Source organism: Anser anser, assembly GCF_964211835.1.
Source record: "Anser anser genome assembly, chromosome: 3".
Lineage (NCBI taxonomy): Eukaryota > Metazoa > Chordata > Aves > Anseriformes > Anatidae > Anser > Anser anser.
The window spans coordinates 97,932,992-97,953,041 of NC_139722.1; the positions used below are offsets into that span (position 1 = coordinate 97,932,992).

Here is a 20,050-nt window from a genome sequence, read left to right on the forward strand (position 1 = left end):
CAAGAATGGACTTTGAAGATAAGCTAAAACAAATTTGTTTTACATAGCAATTTTTTCTTGTTGCCACATTAAAATGATGATAGAAGCTTGTACTGAGGAGTGAATGAAAGCACCAGCGTTCCTTACACTGTGTATCTTCAGGTCTTGCCTCTTCACCTTCCCCAAATGTGCCTACCTCAATGCTCACAACCACACACAAAGACATTTTGTGAGAAAACACACAGAGCAGCTTATAATCAGCACTATCTAGCACTACAATACCATTTATTCCTGAAAGCTGGTGTTAGAGAGTGCTTCCCAAAATCACAATCTGGGATCTAACTGGCAGATATGCTGAAGACCACTGAGGAAAGCAAACAGTACCTCCTGTACCCAGCAGTCTCCAAACAGCACAGTGCAAGGCCACATCTGCTCTACTCTTCCACAACGACACTTTAACAACTAGACAGAAATGACTTTGTTTGTTCTTTAACTCCAGCATCTACAGGTCTGAATACGAAAGTAAGCAGACAAGCAGAAAGCTGGTGACTGGAGCACTGATCTGATTTCCTGAATGAACCCCCTCCCAAACTACATCTCTTCACAAGCAGAAGAAAAACAGTATCTATCCCCATAAAACCTGGCAAATAACAGGAGAGCAGAAAGTAGTTGCTTTGCACATTTGTTCTGGCGAATGGCAATTTACTACATTAAAAAACACAATAGAAATTTTACTTGTAAATTCAGTGAATTAGGATGATAACATTCACCTCAAATAAGATAGCTTTCAAACAATACATTATTATTATTAATGAAATCTGGAAGTCATTATTGTATCTCTCATATTCCAATCAAATTCTACCAAGACAAGACAAATTATACTTTGCATTCAGGCCCCCATACTTGCAAACAACCTCTTATAACAGAAAAATTGCATTAAAATCTCATTTGAAGAAATTCTGAGGTCGTGCTAGAACTTGGAACTTAGTTAGTTATTTTATTTTCTGAAAACCAAGCTCTTTCACTCATTTTTATATTACTTCATGCGATATCACCAGCAACACATATGCACTTTTACCACTAATGTAAGTGGCGATATGACAGAATAGCTGAAATGCTGTAGTTGAGAGTTTACAATTAAGGGAAGCTGCTACCCGGTACTATTTAAAGAATATTTGTCGTCTTTACTAAGGAAGTACCTCCTGTTTATTTTAATACAATGCTTTCAGGATGTGAATTGTTTCCTTGCAGTTTAATTTACTTACCTTCTCAGTATCTATTCCTCTGGACATTGACCAGGTGGAAACAATGTAATCCATCACACGTTCACTCAGTCCTTTAGGGACCTGGTAGAGCTTTAGGAAGTCTCGGACACTGTTCAGCATTTCATGGTATCTGTTCGTATTAGCATACATTTGCTGAAATATGGTTGTCACATTACCAAAAATGGTTGCATACAGAAGAGCTGTAAAAAAAGAAAAGAAAAACATTAGGTATAATAAATAATATGTTGTGTTGATTAGCGTATGTTCAGTGTGCTGTAAAAGACAAGAAATGCCAAAAGTCCATTGAAACGCATGCAACTTTGGTGCTTTGTTAGGGAGGCCTGATGAGCACAAGCATTTTGGAGGTCAGATTTAGCATTACAAGCTGAGGACCTCCGCCAGCTTTTGTGACGACGAGGCCTGCAGCACAGAGTTACCGAAGCACAACTATTTGTCTTTGTCCATCAAACAATTCAGTAGCATTCAAACCCTTACGGAACCACAACAGAAGAAACAAGAATTTTGAGACAAATTGCTTGACAGCAGACACTTTAAAATTTCATCTCTGGTTTATAGTGCCTGTGTTGAAATGCCATCAGTGACAGATTTCCAAGCTCTAAGTGCATTACCACAGTAGTAAGCCGAGTCATCATTACCCACCTCAGTGTGACAACAACAATGCATCAAAGCAGAAGATGGAATATGTAATAAACAGCTACCATGGGTCAGTGATTTATAGATGTAAGTTTAATAATACATAAAAACTCACATTATGTTTTATATTCTTCGGGCAGAAGAACAGCAAGGCCTGAAGCAAGAGCTAAAGCCCTCAAACGCAGACCGCCACGCTGCTCTTCTGTCTGCACAGGGCACAGATACAAAGCCAGCTGGTAGATCAAAATGTGTTTGATAATGAATGTGAGAAAAAAAAAAAAAAAAAAAAAAGCAGTATTTCCAGTAGTGGAGGGAAGTAGATGAAAAGGCACAAGACTCAAGAAAATCCACCTTCCAAAGCCCCAGATGGGACAGGAGGTTGGTGGCAGTCTTGGTGGTTATGTTTTGATGTCTTGCAGAGGCTGGGGCTGAGGCTATTTCAGCTAATCCAGCTCTGAAAGAAAGGGACGGACAGGAAACCTCACAGGGAGCTTTCTTGTGTCAGGAATCAGGCTGGCGATAAGCAGGTGAGAGGCTGACTCTGCAGTCAGGGAGAGGAACAGTCAGACAGCAAACGTGCTGACAGCCACCAGTAAGTGCTCTGGTTTGCTGAGGACATTCTTCCTCTTTATCATTTCCTGTCCCCTAAAACAGGCACTGAATTGTCAGTATCATATATGTTCCACTCTGAGATAAAAATAAATAATTGAAAATCATATTTATTAAAAAAAATAGCTTTTTGCCTTATCTAAATCCCCCTTTTTGCTGTTACTTCCTCCCTCACCCCCTCTTTTTTAATATATATATTTCCTCATTCATTCCTTTGAGAGTGCAGCTATTTATTCAGGTCAGCATTGTAGTCAGATATCCATAAGCCAGCTAAGACTCTTTAGGGTTTTATGACCAACAAAAAAAAAAAAAATAAAATTTAATAACATGCAGGAGAAGCTTACAGGACTGTTTTTTCCCTGATCATCGAGAGATGCAATTTAAAATTAGACTAGCTCAAGGTCTTTACCCAGCTGTTCCTCTACAGAATTCCTTCTTAATGTTGTATAACTTCTTGATTTTCATGAGTTCCTGCTGGGACCAGCTCCCCCCTTTTCCCACTACCCCTTTGTACCAACAAGTGGGAGCTTGGACCTGGGGGCACTTACCTGGCTTAGTCAGCACAGCTACCTCTTTGCTTCCTCAGTCCCCTAAACTGATCAGGATGCACTATGAAGTACAAATATTGGTATCCACAGTGCAAACCCTGAGTGAATTAACTATGAAAGGCTCTCAAGCCAGATAGGCTCCATAACACCTCTGGAATGCTAGACAGGTTAAAGGCTGCACAGGAATCTCAGGTTTTAGCCAATTGCAGCTATTTCTGTAGATGTAGATCCAGGGATTTTGCTATCAGAAATGGCACAAATAAAAGCAACTATTAAAAGGAGAACAAGGTACAGAGCTCAGCTTTGAGAGACAATTCTAACAAATCCTGAGCTCCTCTTTCAGGACCAATTCATCAGTCTGCCTTCAAGTGTCTGATGTGCTGGAAAGCTGCCATATAACTTACTCTCTGGAGCAAATACAAAAAATGGTATTTAGACACACAGCTTGTACTTAAGTATCTATGTCTCCAGTGGCTGCATAAACACTTCAGGGATGGTCCTTGATTTTCCATGATTTTACTTATTTCCTAAAAGATTATCGCTAAGAAATCTTGGTCCGATGTTTTATCCTGTTCAAAATAAAGCTTTGTTACAAGGCACCAAACACCACTTCAGACACCTGTGCAGTTTTTGTACTGCAGCTGATGATTACCTTGCATTTTAGGGTAACAAGCTGCAGCACAACCAAGGTAAGAAAACAGAGGGCATTACTTAAAATAGCAAGCCACCATTAACAACGCTGCTTAACATGCAATATCCATCCAGAGCTAAAACAACGCTGGTCACTCAAACTACTAAAGATGCTAAAACTGCACTATTATTTTAGGATATGATTCTGTATCCTCTAATTATCTGTATAATTAAGCTATGAACTTATGGATATGATTACAGTTGGCCTAGAATGACCTGAATGGTCAGACAGGTTGAAAAGGCAGCTTTGCCTCAGCCAAATTCAGTTGGTTGGCATTGCAATATTTAACCTTGTCCAAGACATACACCTGGATAAAATATCTAAAAAAAGCACTTTCTCATAGTGAGAGGCCCATATCAAGGCGTGGAATTTGAACTCCAGACCTACTCTGGAACTTTTCTTTCCACCTAGGAGGCTACTCACACCACACCTCACAGACAAGTACACTTAAAAACTCCAATCTAAACTTCTCCAAGTAAGCCTATCAAAAGAGACTCAAGCCTCAAAAAAATGAATATGAGTCAAGGCTGAAACACTGAATATGAGTCAAGGCTGAATATGAGTTTAGGTCTCTAACTAGGTTTCCAAAGAGTGATACCTTCTCCTTCTTCCACATATGTCCAGAAAACTGAATTCCACATGGAGTTGCAATGAAGTTAAAAAAGATCTTAATGCACAGTCCTAGTTTTAAGTTAGACTACCTTTCTCCTAAAAATTCACTTCTTTTGGCAGGCTCCTGACCTGTTTCTGCAGGAGAGCAAAGGAAGTCCATTTAAAGCCTCGGCTGAATCTCATAAAACAGACCTTCCCCTTGATTCTCAAGTGCAGCCTCACCAACTCAGGCTTGCAGAAACAGATGGTAAGAAGGATTTACCCATTTCTGCAATTCAAATGTTTTCTTCTGTTGAACAACAAGATGTCAGCTTCCTTTGACACATACATACAAAACCATGCCAACTAATATTTTTTTTTTAAAGTAGAGAATATTAATAGGGACACAGGGACTAGCAATGTATAGATTATTTCTCTGTTTAACCTCAATTTATGCCTGAGCTAAACCGTACCTGAAGCTCTGATGCAATGAGTCCTGAAGAATGAAGAAATGCTTCAGAGAAGAAAACCCAAACAGATTGACTATATATGCTCCTTAATCTATGAGTACTTTGCTTTTAAAAACAAACATTACCTTTCCCTTACTATGTCCTGTGTTGCCCTCTGTCATGCAGATGCAAACACGACCCCTGAAACGTTGCTATTTACACAGACCTTTACCAGGTTCCCTACAAGAAACCAAACCAGGGCATCCCAAACTGTGCAAGACCCACTGGTTGAACTCTGCAGTAGGAAAAGTCATCCACAAACATCATTCTTCTGCCAACCAATACAACATTGAAAACAGATGACAGGTAAGGCACAGGGTCACAAGCAAATTCTTATCTGCAGGTTTCCGGGCCACCATACTTGTGGGCATCCAACTGTCTCATGTTCTGGCAAACAGCAAGACCTGCTGATTTGATGTCTAGGGATGTATAGGCCTATGCCAGCAAAAGAAAAATGAAGTCCCCATCCACCCCTTTACTGTCCAGCTACATGAAGCCTAAAGAAAAAAAAAAAGAGGATATTTGATTCTTCATTTCGATTATTACAAGGTGAGCAATCCTAGAGCAATTTCCACTGCAAATTGCAGCTACGATGCTCCAGTACGACAATTATCTTGGCAAGAAAAATTATTGCTGCCTACATTAATTTTTCATTAAAAAAAAAAAATCCCCAAATTTACAATCCTTAATTTATCATTAGCTAACCACTTTATTACTATTAAAGACACATTAAAGCCACGGATATTTGCTGCCTAAAATTGGGTAGAGACATTAGCATATTAAACACTGACCTTTTCCTGCAAAGAAATAGTTAGCTGTGTCCCTTTCCCTTCTTTCAAAGGAACAATGAAATGAATCCACTGCAATACATCACAGCCCCAGAAACTTCAGAAACAAACACTCTCCCACAGGAAGAAAGTTGGAGAATTTACGACAGAGCAAAACCTCAAGATCCTTGTTTCAGGACTGATTGAACGCCGCAACATTAGACTGCTGCCCTGTAACAGTGACAGCGCGGGTCATATGGTTTCATGTCCAACACCCAAAGGTCCCTGGAGCTGTTTGCTGCAGTTTGTGGCGTTGCCTTATGAACTCTGTAGAAATTATGAGTTCTTTAGTGGTCCTATGTGCAAGGGACAATAGAAATAAAGAAAAAGGACTGGGGAAAAGAGGGGAATGTCCTCGCGGGACATGGATTTGACTCAAGCAAGGCCACAAGTGTGCCACACAGGAAGGTCACAAATTAATTTGACCCTAAAAGCTTCGTTGGATGCATCGCTGGAAGGAGGCAATGTGGTGGGTTTTGAGAAACGGTGTCTAGGAATAAACCTGTAGTGACCATGCCTACGCATTGACCAAGGACAAAATATCTGCTGCAGAACAAGCAATGGCCTGTTCTAGCACTGCATACAGAGCTGCAGCACATCAGGCAGAGAGCAAACACCTCCTCTCCATGAATGTCAAGATCCCTCAGAAAGGACAGAGGTTTTTTTCTCCCCACCAAGACATAAATATTCTTCTCTGACAATAGATAAAGAAAAACACATTGTCCTCAACAATGTGGCCACCCATTTACAATGCAGTCTGTGTCACCCCATTTAAGCCAGTGTTTAAATAACGTCAAAGATAAAAGCACAGTAATTTCAATAGCCAATTACCCGCATGAGTGAATCATGAAGGTCAGATACAGGTTGGAAAGGTCACCAAATAATCTGCTACTTTTAATGATGTAACAAATAAGAATAGAGAAATAAATACAAGCCACGGTAGGTCTCAGTTACCATGGATAGAAGACCTGGGATCTGATTTTAGAATTTTAAGAGGAAGAATTTCTATCTGTAAGAATGAGAGGTTTGCAATTACCCCAATTACAGATGTAAGTGCTGCATGCGGTTCCTGAGATGAATCATCAGATTGATGATGATTTGTTCAAAATGCACTCATCCAAATCCCCTGCATACAAAATGCGTGCATAAGAACCAGATAGCAACAAGTGAGACCAACACCAACCAGCGAACAACCTCTCACATCTTGCCCCTGAGACCTGCAGTTCTTCCTAAAACTGAGCCACCTTCACTTGCACTTTCTAGAAAGCTGATCCAGAAAGTCTGCCTGCCTGCATATCAGCTCTATTTAACAATTCTTAAAACCTCTAAAACAGAGCACCTCTCTTACATACTTAAGGATTACTCTGTGCTGATCTAAATAATATTCAAAGAGCAATCACCTGGGTTTACAAACAGTAGATGACTGAAACGTATTGCTGCACTTTTGTTTCACTAACGGGTTCCTAGTGTACATCAAGTTCATGCATGAGTTGAGAGAAAACACAGCCTTGAAAACTCGTAATATGTCACTTCTCACTGAAGATGAAACACAACAGTAAATTAACCACAAAAAAATGCATGTCCCAGAGGCATTTTTCAGATAACACATTGTGAGGTCACACAAAATCAACATTGATCAGATAAAAAGAAAAGCAGAAATTAATAACTGTATGGATTATAACATAATCATATGAGGAAAACACATTGTTTTTAAATGTGCAATTAGAACAATGTAAGAGCTTATAATTGCTTGAGATTAGGGGTCTTGATTAGTGGTAATTATTCCTACTTAAGGGTAGAGAGCATGCAGTTAAAAGAAAAACACTGCACTGTTAATTACAGCCAGCAAGCAAATACCAAACTGAACAGGTATCTTATCAAGGCATTATTTACAGTACTAGTTTAATAGAATTGTTATTTGTAGACTTGCAACTTTCAATCGCAGCATCTAAAGTAAGATTTACTTATCTAGTATCCATATAACCTTCTAGAACAGCAGAGAATTTAAATAGGTTGCACCATTTTCTATCAAGACAGGCGCAGAGCTGCTTAATTTGGTTCTTCTTAGGAGGCTTTGTATTTTACAAATGTTTTTCTTACTTGTAATCTTTTGCCTAGCTTTTATTTGTTATTAAAGCAATGTAGAGATGTATCATTTCATTCTGCTAGTAAAAAAAAAAGGAAACAAATGTAAACAGCCACAATCTAATAGGTCAATTAATATTACATAGTTTGTGAATTTTCACAACATATTTGCATAATACTTTCACAAGGTATAAAACAAGTTACAATTGCTTAGCATGTACATGAATTCCTGCATTTTACAGCTTGGGAAAAAAATGGTTTTTGAGGTGAGTTTCCAGAGGAACTGTCACCCCTGCTGTTCCAGTGACTGCTAGCGCTGGCTCTTCCCACGGCTCTCTATTCTCCCAGACTAACTGATGCACTGAACTGCTCCACCTCCCTCCACTTTCACTCCACCAGCTTCTAAATTCCCCCTCAGTTTAGGTACCCCACAAGCAAGAGTAGGGCAGTAGCAATGGCAAAGGCTGAAGGACTGGCACACTATTATCAACTGAGCAAGCCTAAAATCAACACGATGACAAAGAGCAAAGCAGAAAGCCTGAATGGGCCACGTGGGACATGAATGAGCATCAAGCTATGTGGCAGAACCACTTTGACTTCTAGGATGAAAGGTGAGAGACCACGGGCAAATTATATCAAACTCCTAGTCAAATGCTACTGCAAATCTTCTCACACTTGTCATTGCATTTGCTGACATCACGCTGCTCACAACAGATGGAGCACAGGAAGAAACACCAAGCCCCAGCTACAATGGAAATATCCCCGTGCAGAAGGACAGGCCACTAGGAAGGAGACAGCTGAGAAGGGGTAAACAACAGAGCTTTATAGACATCATTTTTTCCCTTCCCATCCCCCCTCCAAAAAAGAAAACCAACCACATAGACCAAGAACTGCAATGGAATACAAGTCAGAGACATAAACAAGGGAACAGCTGCTCTAAGAAGCCACTTGAGCAACTACCAAGGACTGCAGTCACAGAAACATCTGTGCACCTTAAAAATAGGCTGTCTGCAGCGCGTAAGGGCACAAAGGGAAGAGTTAAGAACAGCTCTGGAACAAACACCACAGGCAAGTCCCACTCCTCCTCTCCTCGCACCCTTTCCTAGCAATACAAAATAAAAGCAGATTGCTACTACAGCAGTAGAGACCTACAGGCAAATAACCTCCCGTTACCTCAGGGACTTGACACCACTTACATTTTGCCAGTTTAAGGCTTAATATGGAAGAAGAGAAGTAAGTGTTGGCAAACCACCAAGCCTTCCAACGACACTGAACTCCAGCATCCTTAAGGACGTTTCAGAAGTGAAGTTTCTTGATTTTGATTTGATCTGGCAGCACCCACGCAGCTGGTAGCTGCAATCGCAGGTGTTTTGGCTCACAAGGATTTCACAAGCCTGGGCATCGCGGGCACCGCCGATCTCTGACTAGCTTTGCTTTCGCTTGCAGCATGTTTGGGCTGAGATAAACAGCACAGGAAAACACAGACCAAAACTGATCGGAGCAGCGATCAGAGCCAAAGCGAATAAAAGCCAGTAAAACAAACTTCAGCACGAGCCATGCGAGAGCTCTCCAACGCAAACAGCTCCAGAGGAGGGCCAACACCAGGCGGCACTCTGTGGAAGGCTGCTCCTCGGATCCAAGATCCTGCTTCTGAAGAGGGAGGATAAAAGGCCCCCCGGCAATCTGTGCAAAGGAAGCGTGGGTATCACCTCCAGGGCCAAGGCCTAAACTCCTACCTGTGTACAGCAGCACCTGACTGAATTAACACAAATTAACACTGTAAGGTCTGGATTTTGACAAATTAGGAAGCATCTAGACAAGTAAAATGGCAAGAATCCCAATGCACAAAACTTGTCATTCACTTGTTTTGACAGTTCAGCGTTGTATTTACAGTTAAAGGTGCAAACAGCCATCCAGAGGGGGGTCTAATGGCAGCCCCAGACTCCAGTGCAGTCAAGATGCTTGCAGAAAAGCAGATTACCAAAGCAACCAGATGCACAGCAAGTGGGAACTAGCCTGTGAAGAGCTGGATGTATTCCTGGTTGCACAGCGAAGGACTAAAGAGTCTAGTTGTGTATTACAGTTCTGCTGTAAAAGGAAGCCAACATAAGACATAAACACGACACTGAAAGGAATTAGAGAGAAGAACATCCTGGGTGTGAGAGGTCAAGCCAGGGGACTTTGAATTTCCAGCCATGTGCTCCTCTCACATTTAGGAAATTATTCTATTCTATTCTATATCCTTATTCTATTAACAGCACTTGCACATCAAGGAGTTCACCTGACTCTTCTCACTGAAATTATCTGAAGAGATGAATATTTCTGTTAAGGCTCTGTACTTCGCTTACAGGTTAGGCCCAATGGGAAAACATCGGTTTATATCCAAAGGTTTATCATAAAATAGCTATGAAAATACATGCTCTGCTTCAGCTTACAGGTAAGTTCTTAAACCTGCATAATTGCCATGACTAACTCCAAACACAGTAATGCCTAGAAATTAATTGAAATTAGGGCCTTAGCCTTTGACACCAAAAAGACCTTCAGAGGGCTGCTGCAGTTTGATCAATGAGCCCACAGACAGCTCCTGGCAGAATCAAATTTTATTTCAGTCAAAATACAACAATATGGAATAGCAAGAGCAACTGGCAAGAAGACAGGCAAGGGGAAATGTCAGCAAGCTTACTGAAAGGTTTCTGTAAAACTAGAGGAAAAGAAAGATAATTCCACAGAAATTGTACTTTCCAGTTACCTCTTCATGCTTTATCCCCTGTAACACGGGTTCATCTCTGATAAGAAAAGGCAGAACAGCCAGAAAATGTCCTGATTTTCACAACTAGTTAAAGGGGGGAAAAATAACCCAACAGCTACATTTCCTATAAATAACAAGATATTTATCTGAACATCTTCAGGGGGTCAGGAAGGGTTATAAATGTGGAGCAGTATCTTGATGATGCTCTAACTTTTAAGCATGTGTTCTCCAGCGAATGCTAAGCCTTGCTCTAGACCACGCCAATCTGATTATCGGGAGGAAACTAACTGCACAAACAGATTACAGCTGCAAAAACCATCTGTATTCCAAACATATGAGGCCAGATTCACCACCGGGACAGTTACCAACATGGGATGACTTTAGCTCAACATATTCACTAGCAGGTTTCATAATGAGGAAAATTATTAAAATAGTAAAATCTGATTAAATCCTCTGCAATTTGCAAGAAAGGACACCATTTTACTATTTTGTAGAATTTTATGGACAATAAAATTTAAATTGTCTAGAAAATTGAAATGGATTTCCATTTCATTTCACAGCACTAATGAACAGATCACTATTTAAATGAAGACTGAGCCATTAAAGGGCATCATTTTTCTTCTACAATTTATACAGGGTAATGCATGGCCATTTTCAATTACTTGGTTAAAATTAAATCTCCAGATACTCTTTATAGGTTTTTACTGATTTGTACCCATACGAAGGCTTTTGCTTTGAAAGTTGTTTTTTATCTACCCTCGGCTCATCTGAAATGGTTACCCTCAATTAGAAGCAAATTCCGATTTTTTTAATCTATTACTGAAATAGACCTACACATAAAGAAATAAATAAAAAAATAGGAAAAGATTAAAGGAAGGAGGAAGAGTTGTTATCTTTTCATGTGAAACTGGTTACATTTGTGGTTTTTCTGGCTCCTGTTTATGCTATTTCCTCTGTGATTTGTACGAAGTTTTCCACAAAGCCTTGGGGGAGGGAAATAGAGGGGCTTTAGGAGACAGTTATTTACCCAGACTTTCTGGCCTTTTCCCTACAATCCTGCTGCACATCAACCAGAACTTACACATACTGAATCCTAGACCGTATTTTCCTCGACCACACATGCAACACAAAAGTATGCTGGCTAAAGTCACTTGCTGAGAAGTGCCCCAGCAGCATTCTTCAGGATTCTCATACTTTAAAGTGAGATATTTACATATACATTTACATTCACATTGATAAATGGATTCAGGTTGATCCTCTCTACTCCCACCAGAGTGCCCATGTAAGTTCATAGCTGGCTGCATTTCATGTGAGTAAGTTCAGATCTGCATCCAGCAGTAAGAATACAAGGAGGAAGGACCCAAGGCCTCCCCTGAGGCTGCAATGATCTCACTTCTTATTAGCTATGCACTTAAACACAAGCTTTAAACACTATTCTACAGGTGTGAGCATGTATGCCTGCGATTAAAGTTAAGGACACTGTTAGGAGAAATGCCGAGACAAAGAAGCTCTCGTCGACCACTAGCTTTCAACCACTAACTTAGAAAAGCTTTTGCTGTTTATGCAGCAAGTACATCACAGTCTTTTTATAGGTTTTGTCTTCTCTGGGAAAAAATGAAAAGGTAAGATTTTAATGCCTATTAATTATCCCAGTATAAAAGCAGAGTGGGACGAAGGCACTATGGTTCCATTGTGAAGTGAACCAGAGGTGGGTGGCAGAGTGCTGGCCTTACCCAACTAGCTGATGTAAAAATTGTACATCTCTTGTTCCACATCACGTTCCACAGAGAAGTGACATCCCCAGATTAGCTACATTGTACCCAAACCAAAAAGCTAGTTAAACAAAACCCTCAAAACAAATTGTACATTTGAGAGAAAACCTGGGTCTTCTGTAGTGTACCTGGCTTTCATTTACCAGCACCTTTGAAGCTAACTTTGCTCCAGGTGGTCACAGTGCAAAACAACCCATGATCTATACACTAGCTGCACAGAGCGGTTGTGTTAATCATCAAGGGGTTGTCTAGCCCATTTAGTTGACAGGCCTGCCAGCTGGAGTTAAGAGCACCACTGCACTTGACCTGATAGTGGTGTGGACGAGGATGAACGGATACCCAAGTTAAGGACAACAACTAATTCTCACTTCAGGTTCACTTTGCTGTGAAATTAAGCCCTTAAAGCTATTGCACTTAACTGGACTTATAGGTGACTGCTTGGCTTCCCTGCAGCTTGGGTTCTGAGGCTTCTGATGCAATAACCTTGGTAAGCCAGGCTCCCAGAGTAGTGTTACTTCAATAACCACAGAAAGATTGCACGATGCTCTTCAGCTGGCACTGAGTGACCTGCAAATCCCATCTTGCACATACACACATTTTACTTCTGGCTGCAACAAGTACAAACAGGTTACGTGACTATATTCCACACCAGGTTTTCAAATGCTTCCCAAAGAAACCTAGGGACAAACTGGTCTAAAAGCTTCCCTTTTCTTATGTCATTAAATAGCTCCAAATATTTAATGTTGTTTACAACACAAATAAGAATACTGAAGTTTTTAATTACGTTGGGTAAGCCAGTGAGGTCTGCAATACAGATGACATTCACAGGTGAAGACTAATTTGAGACGGTTAAAGACTAATTGTCACCAGAATGACTGGGTCTGAGTCATGCTCCTCCCACACACTAATCACAGATGTGCTTGCAAACCAGCATCAATAGGTGCATACAGTATGTGCAAGAATGTGAGACTGGAAAAGTTCACAGTCTGTGGCTTCTCTAGGGGGCCTGCTTTACTGATGAGCGAAATGACAGATTAGCGAAGGCATAACTTATTAAAAAGTAGCTGAAGCAACCATATGGGTTTTTTTAATGAGAAACCATGGATGACTGCATGTGAGAAGAATACTCTTCTCTGGAACGGTGAAGAGGGTTATAGCCTAACTTTCAGAAATGTGTAATCATTACTGTCCCTATGACCTCAATCTTGAAAACACTTGCATTCCAGGCTGACCCTGCTGTTTACGAGAACTCAGCACGACTAAAAGCAGCAGAAAAGGCAGGCACATATACAGCTGGGCGTTCTACACCCAACTTATTAAAAAAACATCATTATACTCAGGGGGTAGATGTCATTGTGTAAGTGATACTGCCTAATTTCTTTCTGAAGTAAACATTACACAGAAGTCACCTGTATAAATCTATAAAGTATGTCAGGTAGCTGAGCCTTGTGCTTTGATGAGTGTGATAGCAAACCAGCACAAAACACAAATATATTTGCACATATATCAATTTATATAGTGAAAAGTAATGATGTAGTATCATTAATTAGAATGGGGAAGGCAGATATCTTTGCACATAGACACTTGCATTTCTGCTCTCACCTCTCTCTAGATTTACGTATTTTCTGGCAGGCAGGAAGCTTTACTTGGCCAGCTGCACAAGAGGAGAACACCTACAACCCTAGCACTCCCAAAAGATCCTAGGAAAAATGTACTTTCTAAGGCCTGTGTAAGTGGTTTCATATGCATGCATCAGCAAAATCACAGGAACCACAGGGATATAAGGTGGCTGTAGCAATTGGTAAAAGTATTCAGAATCTCAGGTTTTATGTTAGCCCTAGCATGTCATCAGGGGTCACACCTCAGAATAAACAGTTCATCATCACAATACAGGGCAGGTAATATGAGAACAGTGACTTCTCCTGAACTTAAACTCTGATCTTTGGATTCCAGAACAAGATGTCCCGACAGTGGAGATTCCTGCTCTCTGCTGACGCTATATACCAGATCCTGCTTAATTTTGCACCAGTCTTGAGGCTGTCACTATGGAAGTTTTCCCCAATTCTTCTAGCAGATTGAGAATCGTTTTCACAACATCAGAGGACTTCCAGAAGAGGAGTTTTTGCAGTTATCACGTCTTTCCCTTGTTTCAGCACTGAAGTACTTGTCTTCTGTAATTCTCTGCCACATACAGTATCACCTAAATAGCATCTACCATCTCTTCTTAAATTCTTCCTTTCCACTGACAGAGGACAAAACAAGATCTTACAGCTCATGCAGTCATTGAAGAGGAACAATATGATTTGGGCAAACAGTCATGGTAAATATATTATACGTCATTTACTGGCATTGAAGTTATCAAATTATAAAGACGTAAAAATGCAGGAACGCAGTTTAGCACTTAACAAATTGTGGTAATAATCTGCATGCTCATCTTTTAAAAGCTATGTGAAGAACCATTTGTAAGCTGTGTGCACTACTGTGAATATTCATTTATTCGTCTTAGGAACAAAGCACGGATAGAAAACCTCTCAGCAGCCAAGATTTTTTATACTATATAGCTACTACTGGCTGACAAATATTAATGATTCTTGACAGAATACTTATCTTTGATCTGTTGCTGTAATCAATCAGCACATGAGCACCAGGCTATTAAAATATTTTTCTGTCTAGCTCACTTGATGCGGTTGGAATGGAACACAGCCTCAGTTTATGGTTTTGTTTGTTTGTTTGTTTTTAAATTAAATAAGAGAATCTGCCTGCAAACTACACAGCTAGATTTTCTGGATAAGTGTCTCTTGTCTCCTAAATATTGCTCCTTATGCTGAGCATTCTGGATCTGGTCACCACAGTTTCAGCTCCCTCTGACAAATGCCCCTTTGATGGATAAACATTTATCCTGCCTTCTCCATATACCCCATGTGAGAGCACACACTCTTCTTTAAACTGCTTCCCCCTATCAAATTCTTGTCACCTGCGTGGCCCAAAAATATTCTTCATGCATCCTTCCAGAAGTTCTGCCCTCCTATTTTGTCTCACCTCTTCCAATTTTCTATTCAATACTCTGTCTTCCTCCAGCCTCTCGGAAACCTGTCATGGGAACAGTGATTTAGCAGTCTCTCTGCACCACAGAGCCTGCAAAATTTAAATCAACAGCTTAGCAGACCCATCAAAGAGGCTGCCAGACCTTCTTGGCCTCACTAGAGAAGCCTAATGACTAGGAGGGAATCAAAGTTAAATTAGATGGTCAGGAGAACAGAGAGAGCCTTCACAGGTTGGAGAGGGGGAGGGACAGGGATGCGAGCATAAGTAAGAGTGGGGACAGAAGAGGAGAGAAAGAATCTACACAAGATTAGGAGGGCACAGAAACAGAGAGAAACAAAAACTGGAATAAGTCACATGGAACAGAAAGCACCAGATGACAGCTGAACTGGTCAACAGTATGGAGAGAGTTTAAATGTCCAGTTTCTGGACAGGCTTGCCTTTGCTGGTACCAAAGTCCTTAAAGTCAAAAAGACATTTCAGTAGCACTGCAGAGGAGGAATAGCTGCACAGTAGTACGGTGTGTACTGAGCACGCTAAAAGACGGTAGGTCTGTACTTGCAAGAAGCGCAGAGCGCGAGAGGCAAGGCCTGTGGAGTAGAGACACGGTGCAGTTTGCATCAGGTCCCACGGGACAGTGTGTGCCGGAGCTGGGAACTGAGCCCAGCCCGGCCTCCTCAGGCCCGCTCCCCTGTGCACCAGCCCCCGCTGGCTCTCACTGCACTTGCAGCATTCTTCAGCATCAATGAGGTAAGCAGCAGGGTTTCTTTCACCTTTTGCCTATCAGCTTATTTCCTTTGCAGGCCATAAGATCCATTTTCTGTGTGTCCAGAACCTTCTGCAGCTTCTAGAGGCTAACAAGCATTGACTGCCTCCGAACATGAGGTAACCAGCTCCCAGTAGGACACAGAAACAACAGTCTCTGGGTGAATTGCCATTTCTCCAGGAGCAAGCAATCATACCAAAAGCCTGCTCAATGAAAAAAGGAGTTAGGAAGATGTTTGCTAAGATCAGCAAGTGAAATGCAGAAGTAGTAGGCTGAGCTGTACCTACCAAGCATCCCTAAAAGCTTTGTTGGAAGCCTGTGTGTCAGTACACTGACTGCAATGCACGACACTTTAGACTGTGCAAGTCAGCTCAAAGAAACACAGTGGCTGTAATAACAAATAGTACAGTGAGAATGTTGTCTTTGCTAGAGGCTAATGAAAATAAATTGCTTTTTAAAATATATATCTTAAAGCAAATATTCTATGATTGTTATTTACTTTTCTCCATTTTTTTTTCCAATGCTGAAAGCTTAGGTAATAAGTCAGAAAGATGAAAGAATAAACACTTCAGAACAAGCCAAGAGGAACAGACAAGAAATCCAGACAGATTATCGCTGAGGGCACTAAACAGAACAAAAACGTTGGGTCCTAACAGTATCGTCCATACAAAGCCTAAGTAAACAGGTTGTCACAAGCAGGGCGTGAAAGGAAGGGCTGACGTCCTTTGTGCTATTCTGCAGTCTGGCAGAAGGGATCTTCAAGAGCTTCTGCACAGCCACAAGTCTCTTAACAGCATTTTCACTTACCCAAGTTCTCCTTATCACTGTGCCATTTAGGGACAGCATCCATCCATCTAGACATCACTGCGCTGCAGCTGGAAATTGATGAGGCACTGGTTCTTCTGTGTATGCTGCTGATATCATGAACCTTTTTTCCTGCCCAGTTGTGTGGATCTGTTTTACTAGAAGCCTTCCCTATTTGTCATTATTTTTCTGCCACTGACAAAGCAGAGCTGTCAAATTCTGAACAGTTCTAAATGCAACCCCATGCCATGCCTCATGTTAGTGTGGTCTGAGAAGGGCACAGGTAAAATAGAAACTGCTCAGTAAACCATGTTTGACTGGATTCACCATCAGGATTCCCAACCCAGAACACTCAGGACTGCATTTTCATGTTTCTAATCCAAGTGCAAGAGGGAGAAAACACGTGCGTCACAAAGAAGGCAGAAGATTCTTAAAAGAATTCTTTTTATACTTCACCCTACACATCAGTTTCCCCTTCCAGACACTGACCACTGTGATCTGAGAATTACCAGCAGCTAATGCCCAGTCTTGACTCCCTCTGCTTGTACTTGCTCAGTCTCCTCTTCTTTAGCCTTGAAGGGGAGCAATGTCTTTCACTGCTTTTTGTTTGCTTTTCCAACAGCAGTATGATAGTGGGAATGTGTTGTCACAGCAGTCTCATGAACATTTATAATTATTTTGTGAAGTGTTTAAAAATACTTTGGAATGGTCAAGTGTTCATTATCAGGGCTTTTTCCTTCATATATTATACTAACTTTGTACCATCTGATAGACTCAGGGTTCCAGCTAGACTAAACTTAGAGCAGTATTAAGTTGTAACGAATATAGATCCTTTTCTTAATCCAGTTTCATACTCCACATAAAAAAGACAACGGCTAATAAAAGTCCTTAAAAAAAAAACAAACAAAAACACACCTTCTTCAACATTAAAATAAGACTGAAAGCACAGAAAAAGCTTTAAATACTAAAAGTTGCAAGCTGGAAGTGTGGGAACTCATTAAAAAAGCGCTGCACAAGAATGCTCAAGGCAAATGCCATTCAAACTTTTTCTACTCTGAAGTTATTTAATCGTCACAGCAATCACAAGGGATAAGGCAATGTATAAAGGAATTGGCTTCTGTAGGCTTGCTGCTGTTCAGTCTTCTGGAAAGGTATTCACTGTAAAAGTGCCATCAATTTAAAATGCTTCTCAGTTCTGAAAAGCAATCTTTCTAACCTGAGGCTTGATGCTTCAAGCCGCACAGCACCCTCAGCTGTCACAAGCCAAACGGCATGGAGTTTCCATGTGCCCCAAAAGACCAGAACCCCCAAAGTGGGGCAAACCAAAGCATTCAGAAAACAGAAATATTGTTGTGAGGCATTTTATACAACAACAAGAAGAGCTAAATTCCTCCTCCTTTTGTTTCACCAATTGCAATAAACCACCATTAAGATAACACAGTTCTTGCATTAGTGCCTTCTGCTCATTCCCTGAGCATTAACAACGAGGCCTAGCTGTGCAGCACCAGGAAAGCCCTTGTTTCCATGTGATATATATTTGCATGGAACTGCCCGGTTTCCCTCTTCACTGTACTTACAGTCACTTAGACCATTCTGCATAGACTGAATGATAACACGCTACAAAATCAGCACAGAAACTTTTATAGGCGTATAGATGATCGCAATTGCTACAAGGCTGTGGAGAAACCACTCCTAGGCATGTGCTGAAACATTCACATTTAAAAGACCCATAGTCTTCTAAGAAAGGTATAATGGTATTAATGTTGCCATAGGACTTACTCCACCAGGTCTAGAGTCTTTTGTTGCTAAAGTAACCATTTCTTCATTGCTTTCTGTCAGCTACCAATCCATACCAAAGTTCTACATCTCTCCTTGCTTTCAGGAAAGCCATGGTCCGGCCAAGCTTTCCCAACTACATGGTCAATGTGCTGTGATGTGGCACAAGTATGGTTTGATCACAGGTGCTGAACTGTCTCAGATCAGAGACTACTGTCCAGGCATAAACTGTTTGTAATGCCTTTATGTAAAATACATCTCAGTTCTAAACTAATACTCCTTCCCCATGTCCACACCTTCTTATCCCTCTAAGTTACTGTCAAAATACCCCTGGTGAATGTTTCTCAGTTCAAGAACTAAATCAAACCACCATGTCAGTAAGCGATAGAGTCTACCATCAGGCTCCCATGTAACAGCCCAACGTTAGTAGCATGTTTGAATTGCTGTTGTCTGCTCTAAAACATCAGCCCAAATGCTGGAGCTTTCACACAGAGAAACAAGTATACAACACGATGAGTGGGGGAGGAAAGGACTTTCTTCCCTGACCAAGTCCTTCTCCCTGCTCACATCAGCCAGGCACCCCTTAGCTGACAGACACTGAACAGCTACACTGACACTTGGAATCATAGAATATCCCAAGTTGGAAGGGACCTCCAAGGATTATCGAGCCTGTCCCAGTGCCTGGCCACCCTCTGGGTGCAGAACCTTTCCCTAACCCCCAGCCTGACCCTCCCCTGTCCCAGCTCCATGCCGTTCCCTCGGGTCCTGTCGCTGTCCCCAGAGAGCAGAGCTCAGCGCCTGCCCCTCCGCTCCCCTCGTGAGGGAGCTGCAGGCCGCCATGAGGCCTCCCCTCAGCCTGCTCTGCTCTGGGCTGAACAAACCAAGGGACCTCAGCCACTCGTCATAGATCTTCCCCTCCTGATCCTTCACCACCTTTGTAGACCTCCTTTGGACACTCTCTAACAGTTTTATATCTTTATAAAAGTTTTATATCTTTATAAAACTTCTGCAAAGGGAATGAACAGCCACTGCAGCATCTCTGTTCACAAGATAAAGGAGAAGCAACCAGGGCTGAAGAGCACAAGACACAATCAGTGAGCCTCCGTCATTATCTACTTCCAAATAATCAGTCTACATTTCTCTACCTTGAAAATAAAATTTAAAAAATGTTGCTCTCCACTGAAAATCCTCCTCCCTTACTGATTTACACCAGATCTCTACAGATATTCTGAACAGCAAAAGCACCACAATTTACTACTTATTTCAATATAGCTACCAAAGATAGGAACATCTTGTAAAGCCCCGAACCAGTACCTTTATTTACCTATCATGCTATGCCACTGCTGGTTCTGCTAAAACTGACTCAGAGGTTCATTATGGCAC

The 20,050-nt window shown here is 41.2% G+C and overlaps 1 protein-coding gene across 8 annotated transcripts in view; it reads right to left on the reverse strand.

Annotated features, from left to right (window-relative positions):
- Positions 1–20,050, reverse strand: part of KCNH1 (potassium voltage-gated channel subfamily H member 1) — a 185,401-nt gene that overhangs the window by 96,247 nt on the left and 69,104 nt on the right. For all 8 annotated transcript variants that reach the window (XR_014581811.1, XM_083829400.1, XM_083829401.1 and 5 more), the window contains one exon: positions 1,245–1,444. Coding sequence is in view for 7 of the 8 variants with exons in the window: in XM_083829400.1 (XP_083685526.1) it covers positions 1,245–1,444 (200 nt within the window). In the remaining variant the exon portion in view is untranslated. The remainder of the gene's footprint in view (positions 1–1,244; positions 1,445–20,050) is intronic.